The sequence below is a fragment of the Mya arenaria genome, chromosome 17 (genome assembly GCF_026914265.1).
Source record: "Mya arenaria isolate MELC-2E11 chromosome 17, ASM2691426v1".
Lineage (NCBI taxonomy): Eukaryota > Metazoa > Mollusca > Bivalvia > Myida > Myidae > Mya > Mya arenaria.
The window spans coordinates 48,882,955-48,905,591 of record NC_069138.1 but is presented as its reverse complement, the minus strand read 5'-3'; the positions used below and the strand labels follow the sequence as shown (position 1 = coordinate 48,905,591).

At 34.3% G+C, this 22,637-nt stretch overlaps 1 protein-coding gene across 1 annotated transcript; it reads right to left on the bottom strand.

The window, feature by feature from the left end:
* Positions 1-20,310: 20,310 nt before the first annotated feature.
* On the bottom strand, positions 20,311-22,402 carry LOC128223573 (putative nuclease HARBI1). Its single transcript, XM_052932850.1, has 5 exons — positions 22,222-22,402; positions 21,916-22,028; positions 21,081-21,307; positions 20,806-20,913; positions 20,311-20,476 (listed from the first exon to the last, which is right to left on the bottom strand). Exons 1-5 carry the CDS (start codon positions 22,400-22,402, stop codon positions 20,311-20,313), a joined length of 795 nt encoding a protein of 264 aa, XP_052788810.1.
* Positions 22,403-22,637: the final 235 nt, after the last annotated feature.

The window sequence follows — 22,637 nt, the reverse complement described above, 5'->3', positions numbered from 1 at the left end:
GGTTAAAACCTACTTGCTATGTAGCTAGTATGAGTACAAAAGCAGTATAAATTAAAACATGGACATATCTCGCGTGTAAAGTAGTTAAATATTCCGGTTTAATATTTTTTTGCGTAAATTAGCGCAATTTATTAGTTTCAGGAGATGAAAATAAACTGGGCTTTATCTTACTTTTATCTTAAGTAACGTATTCATTATTTGAAGAAATTCAATGGGAATGATTGGTACACTCGCTAAGGTGCGAATGTCGTCGCCATTGTGGTCGGCATTCAGTTTATGAGTTAACATTTGTTTCGTAATGTTGGTCAACACTGTTTTGTTATGGAAAACGTCGATTACAGGTCATTCACACTCGCTTACGGAACGAATGCATTTCATTGAACCATCACATTTTTGTTAAAAATATTCTGCCCTCATCCCTCGGTGCGTGTGGAGTTCAGGAAACAACGTATCATTATTTGCTTATCTGTCCCCTTTATACTGAACAAAGGAGACTTCTGCCCAACTCTGTGGAGGCTTTGACTGACGTAACGCTTCGCAATATACTATACGGAAACACTGACCTTACAAAAGAACAAAATAAGACACTGTTCGATGCTTTTCACCTCTTTATTCAAATGACAACAAGATTTGATAGCCAGTGATAGTCACTTCCTACTACTAATAATCAATCCCACCCAGGATTGTCTTCTTTCTGTAAACATGTGATATTCAGCTCTACCAATAAGGACTCAGTGAAGAATAAGCACTGGAAGTAATTGATTTAAACCAACCAACCTACCCTCTTTCTTCTCTCTTATCCTCTTTACCTTCTTATTCTGTTCTCAAACAGAATTAACGACTTTTGTATTCGATAAGTGAAAATAAACTAACCTTACTATTGCATTGTTAATCACACAAAATGTTTAACTTTAACTGCTATCTTATCTGTGTACGTCGTCTGTAAAAATCATATTTTAATATTTAATAATATTAAATAAGGCCAAATCACATTAAACACTACCACTTGATTTAATTCAACAATATCAATATCATTGTGTCATCTAAATTTTAAGCTGTACAAATGTCAGTCATTAAATATGTACTTCTACTGTTTGTCTTTATGTTATGTGTGTATACGCTGATAAATATAATATGTTTAAACTAATTTTGGCCACATCAAATTGATATCTTGACTGTCGGATTGACCGTAAATAATTTGCAGAAAATGCCAAAAAAATATGTTGTCATGATTTAGCTACTGCTCGTGTATTTCACCAAAGAAATTTGAAAACATAATGGCAAAAAAATGTCATAAATATAAACAAGAAGACCGGAAAAGTTATATTAAATGAAATATTCGTTATACTTGTTCAGGATTATCTTCCATATATCAGTTATGTTATGCATTAGTTATGTAAGAAAGTATGGTTTCACCATCGATCTTTCCTGTTTTAAAACGAAATGAAAACATTTTAAAAAAAATATCTTGAACGCACTATTTTCCTGGCAAAATCCGACGAACAAACTTCTTAATCATTGTGGACTTTCCTTCCTTACAAGTTTTACTCACATCACATCATCACAAATTCACTTTATATTTCAACGAAACATATCGTTACGAAGTGTAACACATTTTAATGACACGTCCCCTTTTAACCTCTTTCAATTGCAGTCGGTGTCCACATTGTATCATTAAAGGGACAGACATCGTCATGTTTCGCGTATTTGCATCATCATTTATATTTAGTATGTGTTTCAAAACTATCCAGCAAACATGACTAGTGCGGTATAATAATTTTATTTTTCAAATAAAAAATTACCAACAAAATAGCATGTTTAAACGTTTAAAGGATAACACAGTCAAACTGTATTGCTCTCAAAACCAGTGATCAATGCAAAAGTATTACAGATACATCAATGAAGTTTATCTTTTTCATAAAAGGCATTTCGAAATATAACCAGTAAAGAATACAATAACGTCATTCAGCCATTAAGATGTGATGTCGTTGCAAGTTCTTTTTAACACAGTCATTGTTGTGTAAGTAAAAAATGTTTAGGCAATTGACTTTATAAAACCATTGAACAGTACATTCGATTCCACCTTTAGTTGTTGAATCTGGTATTATTCATAGCAATGCAGATAAGGCTGATGCTTTCAACACTTTTTTCGCCAATCAAACACATCTCACAGAGCCTAACAGTGAACCTGTACCACCGACTTACCATATATCCTCCCTACTAGCAACAGTCGCTTTTAGTCCCTCGGATATAGAGCCTCTCCTTCGTTCTTTGCCACTAGGGAAAGCTGTAGGTCCAGACACGATTAATAATCGTGTTCTTATTGAACTATCTGCCGTCCTCGCAAAACCACTTAGTGATATTTTCAATTATTCGATGTATATTCCATCCTTTCCTGATTCCTGGAAGATTGCTAATGTTTGCCCTATCTTTAAGAAGGGTGAGTCTAATCTTGTCGCTAATTATCGACCTGTATCTCTACTTGACTCACTTGGCAAAGTCTTTGAACGTGCAGTCTATAAGCACTTGTTTAACCATATTGTAGACAACAATATATTGACGGATTTTCAGTCTGGCTTCCGACCATGTGATTCAACTGTGAATCAACCATCTTTTATATATAACAGCTTCTGTGAAGCACTTGACAACGGTAAGGAGGTGCGTATCGTATTTTGTGATATAAGTAAAGCCTTCGACCGTGTCTGGCATAGAGGCCTTCGTTCGAAATTGCATGATATTGGCGTCCGAGATCATTTGCTTCACTGGCTTGACACCGCAAACAACGTGTTATACTTCAGAATTCTTCGTCTTCCCTTCGTTACATTAAAGCAGGTGTTCCTCAAGGTTCCATTTTAGGACCCTTGCTCTTTATCATTTATATTAATGACATTGTTCGCGACATCGAAGCTAACATCAGTCTTTTTGCTGATGACACTAGCCTATCTATGGTAGTCGATGCCCCTAACAATACTGCTTCTGTTCTTAACTCGGACTTACAGAAGATAAGCCGTTGGGCCGATACTTGGTTAGTCTCCTTTAATCCCCAGAAAACCAACTCAATGATGATTTCCAGGAAACTCCACTGACCCCTACATCCCCCTTTGACTATGCTTAACCATAACATTTCAGAGACTTCCTCCCATAAACACCTCGGTATGTTTCTTTCTAGTGACTGCTCCTGGTCTGCCCATATTGATTATATCAAAGACAAAGCATGGTCCCGTGTTAATATTCTACGTTCGCTCAAGTTTACTCTTGATCGTCTCACCCTTGAGACAATTTATATGACCTTTATCCGACCATTGCTTGAATACGGCGAAATTATATTTGACAACTGCACTGCAGGGGAAAAGCAGGAACTTGACAAAATACATCACGAGGCTGCGAGAATCGTCACAGGTGCAACAAAGCTAGTTTCTATTGATAAACTTTACAGTGACCTGAACTGGCAGCCCCTTTCAGATCGCCGCACCAACCACAAACTTATTTTTTATGTTTAAAATCAAATCCAATATTAGTCCTACATACCTTGTTAATCTCATTCCTTTACGCCCAGCCGATCCTAGGTATAATCTTCGAAACTCTTCAGATATTCCACTTATACATAGCAGATCCACACTATACTATAACTCTCTTGTTCCGTCTGCCATTCGTGCTTGGAATACTCTCGATTCAAGTTTCAAGTCCGCTGACTCAATACAAAGTTTTAAAAGGCTGATTAGTAATACTCCTAAGGTTCCTCATTATTTTAACACAGGACCTAGGCGTTTACAAGTCCATCACACTAGGCTTAGGCTAGGCTGTAGTCTACTTAATTATGATCTTTACCGGAAGAATAGTGTTTCCTCACAAGCTTGTCTCTGTGGTGACTCTGAATCTGTCCGCCATTTTATGTTATTTTGTCCCCTTTATACCTCCTTCAGAGAGGATATGTTCGATTCAATAAATTTGCTCGTCCCTGGTACAGCTATCACGCTCGACTTATTGCTAAAGGGTAACGTTCGATTTACTGATCCCGTTAACTCGCAGCTTTTTTCTATTGTTTACTCATACATTGATTCTACCATGAGGTTTCTTTGAGTACTAACTCTCTAAACAGCTTATGTGTGCGTTGACATTCATCTAATCTGTTTACTTTGAGACACATCATTCCCATAATCTTCTACTGTTTCTAATGATTTTGTATTATGAGCGCTTAACTCATTTTATCTATATGTTTGACTTACTAAAATATTTACATTTTACTATAGCAATATTCATTTGTAGTACCGCTCAACTTAAAACTTGCTCTATGTTTGACTTATTACAATACTTAAATTTCATAATAGCATTATTCTTCTACATTTATTTTAGACACATTCATCTTCTTGGTAAATATAATAAATGATATTTTGTGCGACAACCTTTTTCTGATTCGTAAAGTATACATGCATACGAAAATGATCTATATAAGCTATGCTTTCGATCAAATTCTTTGTTTTTCATTGATGTATATATGTTGTCTTGTGTTATTTTCCTCAATAAATATGTTTAAACTAAACAAAATAACTATTATTACTCTTTGATAGCCAATTTTGTGTTATGGTTCGCAGATTTGGGGTCGTAAATATATCGATTACATAGAGACAGTCTAATACAAAGAGACGTTTGTATGTTACAATAACTACAAATACATCACTAATGTATAACTCTAGGCGAATATGGACGTCTTCCTCTTTGTGTTCCGTACGTTGTTAATTGCATTAAATATTGGTGTAAGCAATTAACTATGTGTAATCATATATACCATAATACCTGCTACAAAGTGTCAAAAACACTACATGAGGTCGGAAAAAATTGTTGGGCATCCAACATTAAAACTTCGTTATTCCTGTACTGTTTTGGATAATTTGGGTTGCGCAAGATGCAGGAAGTATACATATAGATAGAGTTATGTATACTTTGATAGAACGAGTAATTGATTGTTTCGTCCGAATCTGGCAAAACGATGTTTGTAAATCTTCAATGTGTCACCATTATAAACATATCAAACCATGATTAAATACAAAAGTCCTTTCATCTCGAAATCCCATTAAAATATTAGATTGCTTTTGCAAGATTTCGTTGTTAAAACTATTAACTAATCATAGAACTTGGTAGACATATTAGCACTCCAGTTGATAAGACACTTTGTATAACTTGTCTGAATCTAAATTTGACAGTTATTGACTGTGAATATTATGCAAGTTTCCAATATCCTAAATTCGACATTATTCGTAGACAATATATTTGAATTGGTATTCAACTGGTAAGTATTTAAATGATTTTTACTCTGTAATTACTACCAAAAATGACAATATTTTAGTTAACAATCTATGTATAAACTCTGTTAGACATGATTAACATGATTAATATGTTAATCTTATGCTGCAACTACAATTCTATGTTATTGTAGAGTTTGTGAACTTTGGGTCGGTTACAATCGTTAACTTGAAAAAGCTAAATTGATTTGAACTGGATAAATAAATGTACACCTGTAAACCCGGACTCAGGGGCTCAAACGTTATACTCTCTAGCGCAAGCTGAAGTATACCACTTCGTTTCCAATTAAGTACATGCATTACCATTTTGTGTAAACAGATGACTTTCATTGACATTTTCATATTTTTTATTGAACAATACTTTCAGCAATGGTATATAAACGGCGCTCGTGTGTCCATTTTGGCACACCTACTGGTAATTACCCAAACGCTCAAGCCCGACGGACAGTACGAATCAGATGAGCCATTATATTTAGAGAACACACGGGTGCCGTTTCTAACCCTTTTTATTTGCTTTTAGTTTGGCAAAAAAAAGGAAAATACAACAGATATCAAAATTAAATATCTATCGATTTACTACATGTGAGTCAATGGGGATCACTGTATAGAAGCTTGAATCCATGGAAACAATTATGCATGTCGCCAAAACTCAGTATCTTGATTATGGAGTTCTTACCCTTGTCGCCATGTCTTACTTTGATGATGAACAATTTATTTTTGTTAAGCGATTGTCGGTTTTTCTCAAACAAAAACGAACTTTGATTGAACAAATTGCAATCCATTAACTTTATTTGCCAAACAAGCACATGCATTGCTTTTATAAAGTTTATCAGAATATGCTAAAACTATAATCCAAGTTCGGATAACGAAAAGACCCACAATTTTAGAATGACGTTTATGACACGGCGGTAGAGAAAGTTGAATCATCTCTTCCAGTTGGCAAACAGTTTCATATAAAACAGTTTGATTGATAAAGCGAGACGCTGTTCCGTACAGAATGGACAGCCTATATTATTAGGTTTATATCTTTACCAACATGGTTGCTTGCTTGCCTCAAGTTGAAGATATGTGTAAGGCTTTGATTATTTTGCGCTTTATTTAAGAATTGAACATTATTTTTTTTCTGCGTTTCATTGATGTATGAAGTGTTGGAAAAATACGTCTAATTTGCTTTTACACCGAAGACACAAGTTAAGTATGTATCGAATCCGTGAGACGTACTCGTATATCTAAATATGTTCTGAATGACAAACAAAACAAGTGTTTCTCATATTTCTGCTAAGTTATGTACTGAATATGTCCAAAACAGGATAAAAACAAAACCAGAAAACCTAGAGGTGTTCATCATTTTGACATACTACACAATAATATTCAGAAATTTAGCACCAGCGAGAGCAAACCTCCTGACAAACCGATGTCACTTTTAGTAAAAGACCATAACTGAATTGGAAAAGCTTGTTACATTTCGTACATTCTGCAATGTATCTAGAGCGATTAAATAAAAAGAAACTAAAAGTGCATCGCAGTAATTTCAAATGATTGTTCTGCTGTGTACAACTGGCTGTCAGCTATCGTGTTTACCCATTACACTCGTTATCCTTTTAAAAATCCTCGTACATAATTTTAACCTTTTTTTCTGACTGGCCGTGATAAATATAAATGCTAAATAGTTTGTACTGAACGACTTCTATTTTATAAACCGAGGTTGTTATTGTTAATATCAAACTAAAACTTGAAAAATAACAAACGTAGTTCCGAATCAAAGTTTTGCCACGATGTCTCACAATATACGTAAGTGAAACGATTGTACAATGACTAATTTAATCCAAGTCATGGTACTTATTTCTGTTTTATTTTTAGAAGTCGTCTTTTTTGTGTTTCTGGCACGTAACATTTAGAGTATTACTTGTGCAATTATAATTTGCAATCAACTACTCAGGAATAAAATAAACAAATGAAGAGGGTTTGAGTGATATGGCCCACAACTTTGGTGTTTATTGGTTTAGTGAAGAATTTGGACTGCGATTTGAAGATTATGCCCTTCAGAAGGTGAGTTGGTTTAATTAGCAGCAGTGATTTATATAATTGCGGATGTTATGAAAAGTGTTAAAAATAGCCGAAACTTACATCGGATCTATATTGCACAAGTAAAATGTTTAAAGGAAACCGTTCAATCATGTATCAGGTTGTTTCAAGCTGGGATGCCACAAAGTGATCATTCCGTTCACCTTTCATCCCATATACCTCTATTACCATTCTCAATACAACGCTTCATTTATACAAATTCATTGAACATTATGGTTGAGTAAGATCAGTAATCAGAACACTCCGGCCATTATCTAACAAATATTACCTCATAAAACATAAGTTTCTTTAAAAAATCATCATGGGGGCGACCATATTGAAATGGTGATTGCAGCCATTAAGGGACATACTTAATATTTTAGGAAGTAGAAGTATCAAGCTTTGTTTGTTTTTGTTTAAAGTATTTTTGAAAGCGTAATTAAGACACGAATTGAAATTTTAGTACATTGTTTACGTAATCGAATGTGTCTACTTAGTCTAGAGTAACTTGCGTAAGCCGATTTACGAGGTATATCCCGAAACTTACCGGGGATGGCCGAGTTCTTACGTTTGTTGGAACAGATGAAAGGTCATTGGTATAATCTCTTCTCGAATATCAAAACACGCATATCTTTCTTTCAGATAGTTATTTAAGGAATTAATTGCGTGATTGATGTCATTATCGGGGTATAATTCTACTTGTATTTTAACCAGAACAACTGCCTTCATATCGCAGATAATCACGTTAACACGCAATTCATTACTCACACCAATAGATAATTACTCCTTTTCAGAATTGTTAAAAAGAACTATTTTTTATAATTTTATTAAAGAAAACCTTACAGTTAATCTTCCTCACTGATTCTGTAAATAAAACTACAAGACCGTTACCGTAAACAGTTTATCACATGACTTCATAACAACGCGGGAATAATTTAAGAACTTCGTAGATGACACGATAAATTACTTTTTAATGTAAAAATCAAAGTCTTACGGTAACAATGCATTTAACAAATCATAAATTAACTTAAAAACACATTAATTAATGTTTTTTGTGGCCTGCTAACATAATACAAACGATAACAAGATAAACAAATTACCATTTATATTAATGCGCGATGATTCGTAATTCTAACATTTGTGTTCATTGGAAAATATTTGCAATTGCCGAAAAGCCCTTCATTTAATAACTCGAAGTTGAGCTGTAAATTTGTGCGTGTTATATCGTGAAACGTCAAATCACCACAAATTTTCATTCCTTTCGTTATATTAAAAATTTAAATCATTATCATAGTTCAAAGTTTTGTCTTGACTTCATTGCCGCACATGCCTCGTACATGTCCTTACTTCATTAAAACGAGGGGGCGGGGATGGTGTAGGATATTTGATTGCTACTAGGCTTAACCGGGTCTGGTTCTTTGGCTGGATAACTTTGAGCAGCAATTATTGACTTGATAGCACCTAGGGACTAAGAAACAACTTGTATTAAATGTGAAAATAGTAATGCCCATTTAAATAGCTTGTCAGGCGGTGGCGTCCGCTGAAACCAGAATTTTAATTGTCCTTTGAAATAGTTAATTTCAGTCAATTAGTCATAATCTGCTAACTATTATATGATAGCATACAGTTTCAGTGCAGAATCACGTTGTTAATACTGCTTTTATACATTCTATAAAAGAGGGCACGCGTTTTGTTTACTAACTTTAACGTAATGCCCACCATTATAAGATGTCAACGTCAAATACATTCACAGATCCGTCGACATTTTAAAACCTTTATTTTAACCGTGCCTTTTCAAAACACCATACTTTTGATCCATTTGAATATATTCTGATATATTCTAATATAGTTCGTTGATGCACATTAGTTGTTTTACCAAGAGCTTGGAAGACAGATATTCTGGGCATCTCTATTGTGCAAGAATCATGCATTCTTAAAAATAAAATACAGTAGTTTTTTATGTCTGCGTTTTTCCACTATCTATCATACGTGTCCTGCATTACATACAAGGACATTAATTTGGAATACAATATAATTTTGCAAATGGAAGACAGTGATATATCTTTTTCAGACTGTCCGTCTGGTATTCTAACGCCTGTAAAATCCCTTCAGTTAAGGTTTGTGTGATATTTATCTTCGGTTTTTGTCGGTGTGTTGGCATTTGTTCAGTCAGGCTGGCCAATGCATGCTTTCATGCACCCAGCGTCATTTTCTTAAACAACATTATTCGGTTATATGTGTCAAACGTGAGAAAGTTTTATTAAATGTTGTCGCAAAACATAACATGAATAGTTAAGGGTGTTTTAGCGGCGTGTAAACGAGATTAAATCAACAATGTGTATAATATATTCACTCTTGTTTGCTGATATAATACCAACCATAACAAGAAAGTATTCTTTAATTATTTTAATGAGCAATGACATATGCGAACATATGCGAAGATGTTGCGGTCATCGGAACATATTAATTTTCTTATTTTATATATCTAAGACTTTGTACAAGGATGGACGATCGAATACTTTAGTCAGAATTTTTATTTTAAATATTTTACTTAATACTTAACAATGCCACTGTACCGTTGCCTGAACAGGTAGTGAGAATGCGTGTAGGTGGCACGGTGGCTTGGTCGGTAGAGCACTCACGCTGTTAGCGAGTGGTCTCTGGTTCGAGCCTCTTTCTGGCTCCACATTTTTACATCTTGCACACTAGGAAAAAACCCATTCTTTTTAGATAGGCTTTCAGAAAATCATTACTCTTTCAAGATGTATGCTAAACATAAATGTGCACGTGATTTCACAGCAATGTTTACACTTCTAAAAACACGCTCCTCGTAAATATTGAAAAAACTTATCTGACAAAATGGTAAATATTACAACAACTGTTCACAGACTTTTATGCCATAACATGCATAACACAGGTCTTGGAAACTTCAGACACATTTATTAAACAGGAAATGGCTTCTGGATACGATCTGCTATTATCTAGAAAATTGAAAGTGTCACAATATTGTCATTATGGCCTTAACAATTGCCGTGTGAGAATTGGTTTTCATCAGGGATCGAATTACATCTTCGCGTAAAAGGCAATGTATGTACATTGTCTTAACAGTTGAATACATTTGTTATTGCCATTCGTGTTTATGCTACATTGTTTAAGCTATAAATTATATATCTTCGCATGCCAAGCTCCGATGTAGGGGAAATAATGATTGCTATACAGAAATGGAAATGTTGTGAGTCAAATGCGAACGTATTTTTGAGAGTTTGACTAACAAATAATTTCATAGAGTTAACAGTACATATTTGTCAGCCAGATATCAAACATATTTTCTTTTCATTTTTCACCATAGATTCATGAAGACAGTTCAAACATTTACTGGTTATACACATACTATTTTTTTATTTCTAACTTAAGAGCCTTGAATATATGCATTGCGAGTTTTCTTTTTGAAAGGTAGATAACTCCATTTAATTTATTTTTTTAATCAGCTTCAATATATTATGTATATAATATATTGCAATATTTGATTTTTATGTTATATAGAGTATGTTTAAACTAATAATTCCACAAATGTGATAATATGTGATGTCTCATAATGAAACTTACCTACCTTATGCATATTTGAACTAACATCAGTATGTAGTTTGCATTCACGAACAAAATGATGCTGATCTTCGTGGCACATTGCATAAATGGCATTTTACTGTATAAGGAATAGGTGCTGGCTTATGCCATATGCCTGTCTCATTTAATTTCATATTTGGTGGCATATGATTTCAAATCAATTGCATGCAGGTCATTGTATACGGTATATATTTGCATTAATGTCTGTCAGCATCAAGTATCAAGGGATTGTATCTGTTATATCTTGTAGAACACAGCCAAACTTACCCAGACGAGATGAATGTAACAGTAAGTTTTCCTAAGCGCAAATGTTTATTTCCAAAGGGCCATGCCTAGTTACCACTGTTTTTGTGTTAGTTTGGAACATTATGCACATTTACAATAGTATCAGTATCACTTATTTCAACAGGGTGTTTTAAGGACTGCTTAAAAACACATTTATGGAGTATATGTCATAATAATTCATGTTTTCTAAACTCTAACAGACACTTAACATGATACACGCAACATCACACTAATTAATCTGGAATCCTTATCTTGCCCACGGGCAAACATAAAAAGTACCCATATGGAACAACTTTATTATTGACATCTCGCAATTACCTCCCTTATTGAAGACCGTCGTCTGTAACCACCTCTAAACCTCGTTTTCGCAAAACAGCCTACGCTCGGGGTGCGATGAATGGATCTTACATGAGCGGCCTCGAAAAATACTTTATACCAATATGATAGTTATTCCTTAATTTCTGTTCGAGACATATCGGACAGAACACACAGGAGTTTAAAGCTAAATCCGCGTGAGTTTCACTTATCCCTCCCCTCGCACAAAAATATTATTTTTACTGTTATTTTTAGATCCCTTTTTAAAATCGGCTCTTCTATTTATCAATCGAAACTTGTTAAGTTGGCAGCTACATGTTCAAAACACCCTTAATTTGTAATGTTCTTGCTTGTTTGTGAAGTCTTGCCTGACTTAATAGACTTTTGTATAAAAAGGAATTAAACCTGTGTGTAAAATTAAATCCGTTTTATCGTTCGGTGATGTTAGAATGTCCTCCTTATAAAACGGCATAAACCTTGCCTCGCCGCTCTAAAATGTCTTTATTCAAGGATGATAAAAGAAACGCTCTTTAAAGAAGATTTATTTCCAATGCAATTTAGCAATTCACTCACAAAAGCATTAAAAGCAAATAACATAACTTGTCTCGTGTATAATTCCATATTTTATTATATTACATTTGTGTAATATAACTTTACATGGACGTCATTTCGCCCATTAATTGGTTTAAAACATTATGAACGACATTTTGGCGACGAATGTAGCATGTGTTTAAGAGATTCAATATTTTGCTGGCATTTAAAACTAATAAAAGATCATATATTAACGTTTGATGTTGTACTTAAACTTCTCCCAAAACAAACTATCCTGTTTATGTACTCTTTAAGAAAAAAAAGTTCCAATAAATGCTGCTGTACCTTTTTTATAATAATATGAGAAATTGGGTGACAAAGGTCAATTATTATTTTTGAAGTTATCATACACAATTTCGTAATAATCATACACGTTATTGTTCGTGTCTAATTTCATTTGGCAACAAAACAAAAGCATTTCAAAATTTAAGTAAACGTAGAGGTTTGTATCAACAAACAAATATAGTTTCAAGCACATCGGTAACGCAACAATAACTTCCTCTATTAAATCACCCGGATCATCAAATAACGCACGTCATCAAACGCAGTTGCCTAGCATCATCATCACCAGACTCGGGATGCTAAAATGCAGCTAAAATATATTCACATGCAAATATACACATGAGAAAATAAAACAGTCTTTATCTTGGTTCGTCACTCTTTATTTCTCATCTCATCAAGTTTCCGATAATTCATTCCCTTAAAAGACTGACCCACACTGGATCCTTTTGTGTAGGATTCTCATGTTGCTTTCCGTCATTTAAAATGGAATAATTAAATTAAACACCAAAACAACACAATGCTGCCAGCGCACCTTCCTCATTGCGTCACAAACGATTCAAAAGACTTTACAATCTCCGAATATGCACCCAAATATGCGCGAAAAAATCATATTTGACACAGATTATCAATAAAGTTGTCATAGTCAGACGTGGTTCAGTACGATCACATTTTGCACATTATGACTTCACGGAAATGACCAAGGAAAAAACGAAATGAAAGAGGTTTTAAAAATCGGTGCACCAGTCAAGTTCAGGCAAAACTCGGAAAACTATGACCACCACCGGAGTTTCGTTATCATGGTAGTATAAGAATTCTCAAAAATCGAATGATTCGAGCCATTCATTTAACTCTGTCATCGACTCGGTAATAGATAGAATAGTCGATTTCACAGTCATTTTTTTGCTCACCGGAAGCATAACACACTCCAAAATACATAACGAGAACGCGCTAAACAAAACCAACATTTAATAAACAGCTAACAATTACAAAATGCAATAATGATCTCAGAAACATTTTACTCTAGGCAATAGATAATCCTTTGGATATATTTTTTTCAGATGAGGCTACTACAAAAAGCAATGGAAAGGGGGACGAAGACCCAGTCTGTTTCAACCCCTTCAATGCCCAACTCGAGAATGACACAAAGTTTGATTGGCTTTGAACCCGCAAGTAAAAGTGCATTTATTTCCAAATTTAATCTAGAATGTTCGAAGTTAGTTAAGGTTTTGTATCGTTATCGAAATGCATGTTATTGTATTCAGGTTGAAATGAATTAGCTTCTTTTCTTTTTAAAAAGAATACTGTGTAAATAGTTGAATCAAAGTCTATTGATTAGCAATAATGCCTAGTAAAAGTCATAATTTATTTAAATTATTAAAGGTTGTCTTTCAATGAAATTTATCGTATTGCTAAATGTTTATTGTAAAATTTACACAGGTGCATACATATACGAGTGCATTAGCTATAATATTTTCGTTCTAAGAATCAGTATATTCTCATTTAAAATATTATTACAAAATACTTGGATAGTTCAGTGCTATTGTCAGAGAGCTGAACTGTTGGAAGCTGCTAAGATGAGCTCATTTGAAAATTCTCATTTCTTAGATTTTTGTTGAAATTTTGAACTTTGAACTTTCATTTTTTTTCGAGTTTGGTTCTGTGTTGCTATGTTATTTGTTTACATAGCATTCAATTTTCGTTAGGGTTGTATTTTGAAACCGAGACAATTCATATTATGGATATGACATAAAATCCAGAAAATTCCTCCAGCAGGTGATTTGATAACCGTTCGACCACACACATATCCAAGGTTGTGATATCACGACGACGCAAAAAAACAAATGAGCGAAATCTTGAAGTCGCGAAGAAAGCAATCAAAGTAATGACAGTTCTGGTGATGTTTATTTGTGCAAGAGGTTAAATCACAGGTTTCAGTATCCGACATGTGTTGAAAAACGTCAAATAAATGATCTTTTGCTGAATATGTAAGTTCTTTGTTGTATAAATTGACAACAAATTTAATCAAAGATACGGAAAAACTGTGCACTTGTACTGCCAATATACGTTCTCGAAGTCCTTGCATCTAGAAATCAAATCTGGGGCCGTATTCAATATACTTCTTAGTTATTTTTTAAGAAAATATCTTAGTTCACAATTTTTAACTTAGGCCACAACAAATTGATATTTCGTTCCGCGGATTTACCGCTCCTATTTTTTTGAAAATGTAAAAAAAATATTTTTATTTTTTTCTGTGCGCCCACACCTCCATTTTGATCGCCAAGCAGATTTTTTTCAGGTAATAATTTATTAAAAGGCTAAAAATAATCAAGTATAATTTTTCTACGCTAGTTTTCGTGTTTTTGTAAAGGGAAGTTACCGATGCGTAGTGTTTTTATACTGTATATCAATCGGTAAAGCATGGGTTTCAATAAATTCAATCAAAATGGCGGCTTCCGGTATAAACAATGTGGCTCGAAGTTTGGAAATTAAATATTATTTTTGACAATAAATATGTTTTGAGCATGCTTGAAGTCATTGTTGATCGTCTCATGCACTAAAGGATCATTATTTAAAGCAATCATTATGCAATAAAGCATGTGTACTGGTATCTAAGACTGGTAGCGATAATATTGCGTAATTAGTGACTTGTTTTGAATGGAAATCGGACAGGTCAACTTAACTGCAACATGAGTCATTGTTTGGTCCAAAATGTATCAAGCTCATTTATGATCAAATATCTTTTCACAAATAGCGATATAAACACTGGTCTGATATACCTCAACATAAGTAAGCCTAAGTTTATCACCTTATATTTTGTTTTTATTTGCAGCATAATCCGGGATTGCAATGCACTTGTCAATTGTAACCACTGCCCCGCCCACCCTTCGCCCTTGTTCCAGGGGTATACCGGGGACAGCAGAGGCAATGGGCTGTGCTTTTACCTTTCAGGTGGCCCCGCAGTGCCTAGTGAATGTGGTTGTGTCTTCATATTGAAAATAGTCAGGAATGGGCCTCACATCGGTATTCGGGGTTGCAGGGCCATTTGGCAGGGATTTTACCAGCAGTGTGTACCTGCAGGTCGGGTATTTTACTCAGGTTTTGAGAGACCTGAAGTCAAAGTCCCTGCTATTACGGACTTAGGTGGGGGGGGGGGGGGGGTGGCATATACAATTGGCTGGTGCATAAAACATCTAAATAACAAAAAAAAAATACTCTGAAAAATACCCTTGTTCTTTTTGTTTTAATAAGCACATGTCATTGCATTTCCTGTGATAATAAAAACAAAATTTAGTCTATGTTATATGGAGTCTGATGTTTGATGATGCCTGTGTAAGTGATCATTTTTTACCAATCACAAATCAATCCTAAGTTATGTCTAAATACAGTTGCATATGATGTTAAACTGATTCAGGTAGATTTTTATTAGTCGTTTCAAACTTTTTACTAAAAGCAGGGTTATTTATTATTATGAATGATTGTCATATTAAAGTACGTTTTAATTATATAAGAAATTAGATTTATCCATATAATGTTTGTACTAAACACGGATGAATAAATAGTATGTATTCCGACATTTTCCCAGTGTCCATTAGAGGTTCAGTTCAAGATGGCATTATAATGGGTTTAAGGGCAATTATTTTGAACAATCTTTCTTATTTATATTGAATATAAGGAAAAATATATTTTTCGCTCTTCGCTCGCTTCGGTTTTCATGAAAACTGACAATTTTTTTATTTTTTTTTTCGCTCGCTCGCTCCAATTTTTTTGGGCAAAAATCCGAGGAACTAACCATTAATTTGGTGTGGCCTTATGTAAGATTTTTCCCTAAATCCTTATTTAATATACAACTTAGAAATTTCTTAGTAAAGAAATTTATTTGGTCAATTTATTTCTTAGTTGAAAAATTTCGTTCAAAAATGATTCTTATTTTTTCTTTTCATGGTGTATCCCTCTCTATATATAGTAACGGTGCGCATATAAGGGTCATTAGAAATGGCGTATTGTTGTAGATTTATCATGTGTGTAATGAAAAATGTGTCAGTTAAATGTGTTATACACGTGTGAAACAGTTAAGCCGACATGTAACATTTGAAAGTGTATAATGGTTATTCGTTTTATGGATCAGTGAAAGGTTCAGTGTTGTTTTCGTTTACTTTCCACGCATTTTACCGTTGACCTTTTCGTAAGTGTTTGCCATGCCGTTCAGAATGGCGTTTAAACATTTGTAATGCTTGTGAAAACGAAATGGTAATTTAAAGTTCATAAATTTTCGAGATCAATGGCATGTCGTATTGCAAATATTCAGAACAGATTGAAGCTGTTTTTCTTCAACTGTTTCTGTTTTATTTGCACTCCGATGCAATCGAAGAGTAATGGAGGAAATCCCCGGTCCAGGAAACCCTGTTTAAAAATAGAACCCGGAAGTGAACTTGCTGCAGCAGACGATTGAACGCTGTCAAAATGGAAAAGGGTGCACAAAAACCACGACGGCCGAATTTTACCCAGCAAGATTGCCTCATCCTTGCTCAGGTCATGGGGGAAGAACATCCTGAACTAAAGATGTCTTTCAACAGTGTTGTAAAACATCGATTTACAAATGGTAAGGTTACACATTGCTAATCTAGTATTTAAAGTTGATCTTTTCACAAGCAACAGTTGGACTGAGGCAGGTTTCTGTACTTACCGTACTGCATTGCAGGCGCGTAGCTGCTAGGGTTAATATGGGATTATGCAGGTCGATGCCCAATGGGGTACGTGTAGGCCGGGTTGGTTAAAATCAGTGCTACACGCCTGCATTGTATTTGTTTGTTGTATTGTAAAAAATAATAATTGTTAAAACTAGGATGTAGTCCACATTTGTGTTCAACAGCATCAGTAAAAGAAATGTTGGGTACTTTTTCTCAAAGAAATAATCTTGTGAATGTGTATGTCTATTCATTTACCTGTCAAGATTATTTAGAGAATTTTTCAGAATTGAATTAAAATTGAAGGCATATCCAAAAGAACATACAAAGAATTGGTTTTATTTTAAAACCTTAGCAAGCAAATGTGTATTTTGAAGGAATTACCAGTCAGACCAAGAAAACTTGCTGGAAAATGATCCAGGCCAAGTTCAATGCGTCTGGATCTGAGCAACGAGATGCCGACCAGTTGGAAAAAAAGTGGGACAATCTGTGCGCGCTGCACAGGTCCATCTATGCTGACCACCAAAGGTCACTGGCCATGACAGGTAAGCTGACAAAAAAATTCATCAAATAAAACCACCTGAAAATAAATTTGTTTCACTTAAATTTGAATCAGTTAACATCATCATCATGATTGAAGCATGACAACCAATGCATCAAGTACGGGGCCTAAGAACTGGTAATGTACTAGAACACGAGAAAATAGTAAATATAGTAAATAAAAAGGAAAAAGGCTAAAATTAAAGTTAATGGACTTCACTAGTCTTGTACTGTGTAGTTTTGTTGTTGGTATCTGTTGAAAATCAACTGCATGCAAGGTATAATGTACATGTTATGATTATGCTAATTCATTGATTAAAGGGATGGGACCAGTGCCTTCAAAATACAGCCTCATCACAGAGGCTGTGATGGATGTTGTTGGCAGGAGTACTGCCTCTGTTGTTGGAGCCACAACTATGGCTACTGACAGCACCTTGAACATGCTTATCAGGTACACCATTTAAAGAAGGATTTTTTTGAAGTATGATATGCATTCAAGCTGCAATCTCACAAGCTAACCATTTGTTTGACTTCTTGTATTTTTAATTGTCACCTGTGAGATATGAGAGTCATTCATGTCAATCTCATTTGATTCTGCGACAAAAATAAGCTATGGCAAAACTGTTTACCTGTGAGAATGCAGCTTTAATATTGAAAAATAAAGACATACACAGTTAGATACCTAATATCTGCATTTCATCATTATTTCTAATTATTTGCAATTCCTTAAATATAATATATATTTTTTATAACATAATAATATGAGATTATGCCAGTTAAACTAAAATGTATTATCTTAATGTTATAGTAATTAATATATTATAACACTTCGTCTAAAAAATGTGAAAACGTTTTGCACAGTCAAGGAACAGAGGTTGTCACAGAGGTAAACCATTCCGCCACAGCCCCTTTTGCCGTAAGCAAGGGACTCTCCAAGGTTTGTTTCTGCTAAGTGCAAAATTTCATTTCCCATTGTAATAATTGTACACGTTTTAAAAATGGAGAAGCAATTAAAATACATCATACTCACAGACTGTGACCCTGGCAATGTCTGTTCATTTTGTCATCTTCTGTTAGTATTTAAAGCTTGTTGTGTTATATTTCTGTGTTATAAGATATTTACTCTAAGCTACCCGTTAGAACATAATCATAACACATTTTAATACAATTTGGTTGATGATAGGTAACATGTTTTTCATTTATAAAGGAACATGGAGAGTTTAAAAAGTTTAAAAATTTCCATTACAGTATTGAACTACCAGTGTTCGTAGTTCCAGCCCCTGCCCTGACACCATCTCAAGGCCCTGTAAAGAGGTATGTTTTATATATGAACAATTCTATATGGAACCATACAACATAACTATACTGATTGACAAAGTCAATGTCTGTTTCATCCATTTGTTGAAAATACAGCAGATATTGCCTCTCTTGTGTCAGCAAAGATTCATTTAAAAGTATAATATGAGGGAAACCTGACCATTTTATCTTTTTGTTATGTCCATAATTTAATGCAATTTCAGAAAGTTTGCAATTTCAGAAAGTTTGAAACATTTTTGTTTCAGTGATTAATCTTTATGAATCACCATAAAGCATATAATGAATGACAATGAATGCATTCCTTCATTATTTTTCTGCAAAGCAGTGCTCTGACAGTGAATGAATTTTTATTTTTTTTAATTGGATGCCAAATGTGATGGTGTTTATTTATATAAGTAAAACACTGTTTATATATTGAGATGGCAAGCTGTTTTTATTTTTGAAATTTGATATTTAATATCAATCACTTACAGAAAGAACTGTTGCTGTGATTGCCACACTGAGGTGAAAAGGCTGATGGCAAAAAAACTGAAGCTACAGATCCAGTATTTGAAGTTTAAATTGAGAAGAGCTGGAGATACTACATTTGAAGCGTAGATGCACTCCATCCTTGGCGATTCATTTCAGTGTTTTAATATATATTGTTATAAAATGTTTAAGTGACAAAATAACAATAGCATATAAAAGTTGTGTGTATTATTAGTCATTCATAAGTATCTGTAGATTATTTTAACAAATGAGAATGCAGTGATTTCTCTTGGAATTATTTTTACCCCCTGTGCCTTGCATATTGGGGAAAAAAGTTGACTTTGGGAAAACTACAAAATCGGGCTAAAATAGCAAATATAATGATAAATTTACTTGTTTTCACTTTTTGCATTTATCCAATTGGAAAAAATCTGTTTATTTTATTTTTGGTGGTGGTAGGGGGGGGGATGGACCTTTTTTGTAAGGGGAAATTGCCTTTGGAAGGCAGTAACTTGCACCAAAATAAATCACTGGGAATGACCTTTTCCAACTATGCAGGTCATTCTATTCAACAAGCTTTAAAGCATAAACATTAAATGGTAATCTTTGTAATACCTTTTGAATTTTAAAGGCGTGATAGAAGATATTAATTGAACATGAAGTTTTCTAATTAGATGAACACATATATTGAATACAAACACAAAATACCAAATGCAACTGTTTCATTTCATAAATGTCACAATGGGATTCCAAATGGAAATTAGGCATGAGTGCAAATGCATTTGCTTCTCATACGTATAAATATGGAGATACAAGTCTATATTGCATTTCTACTACATTCAAAAAAATGATTGGGCTACACATTCCCTGTAACGCAACCCTTCTTGGGGCCCTGCATATACGCCCTGGTTCATCCCTTGACCTGCTGCATTCGGTAAAATGTCAAACAATGGAATGTTGCGCCGCTTACAAATGTTGTGCAAAACAGCACATGCAATGATAACCCTGCAATGGAAAAAAACTTATACTTTATTTTATATCTTTATTTGATATGTAATTCAATACTCACAGTAATGTGTGTAATTGATATCTTCTATCTGTATAATTGTACACCCACAAAACACATTTGTGAAATCTCTAGTGTTGATTGTGTAAACATATGATATGTAAAAGGTCTTTTTTAAAAATCTCACAATTGTAATCTATCAAATGGTTAGAAATTCTTACTGGTTTTCTTTAAACATTCAAACTTCCAATTGGCAATTTTGTAAGAAAAGGTTTCAGATGCCTGAACCTGAAACTGTTCCTTAAGCCCTACGACTAAATTAACTTACTTGCACGCCTTTTCTGGTTTTAATCCTATTTCCCCGTTCAGGATTCCCCACCTCCTTTTCAGTTGGCCAATGCCGCGTTCCACTCTTGAACGGGTTGTTTTATGGGCGCTGTAAAACAGTTTAAACTGTGAAGATAATGAAGCTTTAGTTTGAATTTATAACAACTGTTTACTGTTGCAACTATTCCAGATTCATGTTTAATGATTAACAACTAAGCAAAGAAAGTAATAGTTCATTGATTCATATTAATGTTACCTAATGATGAACATATTTACCTGTTGTAGCGGGTTTGGGCTCCTGGTTGGGGATTTACATAAGGTGTTAGTAGCCAATTTTTGCATGGGTATCCACTATCACCCAGTAGGTAACTGTGGTCACCAGGTACATGCCCTCCTAGAAACAAAGCATGGAGTCCGCTTTCCCTAAGCATTCTGCTGTCATGGGTTGCACCAGGCCATCTTGCAACAATATCTATGGTATTGTCCCGGCCATCAAAGACTATCTGTAAATATTTCAGGATTAACTGAATATCTTTCAGCACAACCTTTCACTTTCTTCATCTCTTAAGAGACAGTGTGTCCTTAACTTGCAAAATATTATACATTTACATTGTTGAAATGTTAGCAAAGATGCAATCTTGCACGAGTTTGAAATTGTCACACATTGCATTAAGAAGTTGTCACTATGTCAAGTATGGAAAATTGCTCATACCTTTCATTTTAATTTCCATGAATCTGAATGTCTGCCTTGATAAACTATTTATCCAATATAAAACGTGCTCACAGGGTGTCAAGAAAAATACCATAATGTTATAGATTGTTAATCCTAGAAATTCTGTGAGCAATAAAGAGACCATATGTATGCAAAAAATCTCATGAGACTTGGTAAGCATGTTGTCATTAGCAGAACTAAATATGTAGTTAAAGTTTCATTTCAGATAGGCATAGAAGTCTATCGCTATCCGAATCCAGCAAGATATCTCAATTCAACAAGATTGTTTTAAAGATATTATTTATGTTATTCGTGTCACTGAGGTTTATTATACAATTGTTGTTTTTCCTATGTTTGGCATAAACAAGCCGTAAACTTATATGTTGTTGTTAACCATACCTGCGTGTTGATCGAATGGTAACCCATTCTGTTCACATACGCTGGCTCATCCTGTAATGGGGCCTTGATTTGCACATGTGTCCCATCAATTACTCCAATAACATTAGGAAATCCTGCTATACCATAAAAATCTGATTTGGTATCATGAAGTGTCTGTGGTGTCAATGGAAATTTCAAATATTGCCTGCTCAACTGTGGATTATGCCAGCGCATCAATAACTTAGCGTACTGCTCTTGAGACAGACGGTTGAGATACATAATGGATATCTCCATCATTCAGTTGAATACCCCCAGTGGCAAGATAGCGCAGTGTTATCAGAATCTTTTCTGTAACAGTCATGCTCCTGTTCCTAGTTGCTACACCTATAAACTGATTCAACTCTGCTTCTAAAAACTCTATCCCCTCTCTGTCCAGACGGTATCTCTCTAGCAACTGTCTACCATTATAGATATCGAACACATTTGGTTGATGATTGTTTGCAGCCATTCTGAAAGCACATAATATTATGATTTTCCAGCAAAAGAATCGCCACATCAAATTGGTTATGAGATAACATTTTAAAAGCATGTACAAACCATCCTAACTTGATCAATGACAGTTAAATAGCTAGTAAACAAGAAATAATTTTGATTGCATTTGTCACCGTATGACTTTCTATTACAAATTCTGTTAGAAAATATATTTTTATTTTTATTTGGTAACATCTTATTCTTCTATAATA

What these genes read in the sequence shown, in the direction of transcription:
- LOC128223573 (XM_052932850.1), bottom strand. Translation starts at nt 22,402, where the DNA reads ATGGCTGCAAACAATCATCAACCAAATGTGTTCGATATCTATAATGGT. An exon ending in GCCCAAACCCGCTACAACAG is followed by an intron (nt 20,914 to 21,080) that starts GTAAATATGTTC and finishes ACTGTTTTACAG; the next exon opens with CGCCCATAAAACAACCCGTT. An exon ending in AAACCAGAAAAGGCGTGCAA is followed by an intron (nt 20,477 to 20,805) that starts GTAAGTTAATTT and finishes TTTCCATTGCAG; the next exon opens with GGTTATCATTGCATGTGCTG.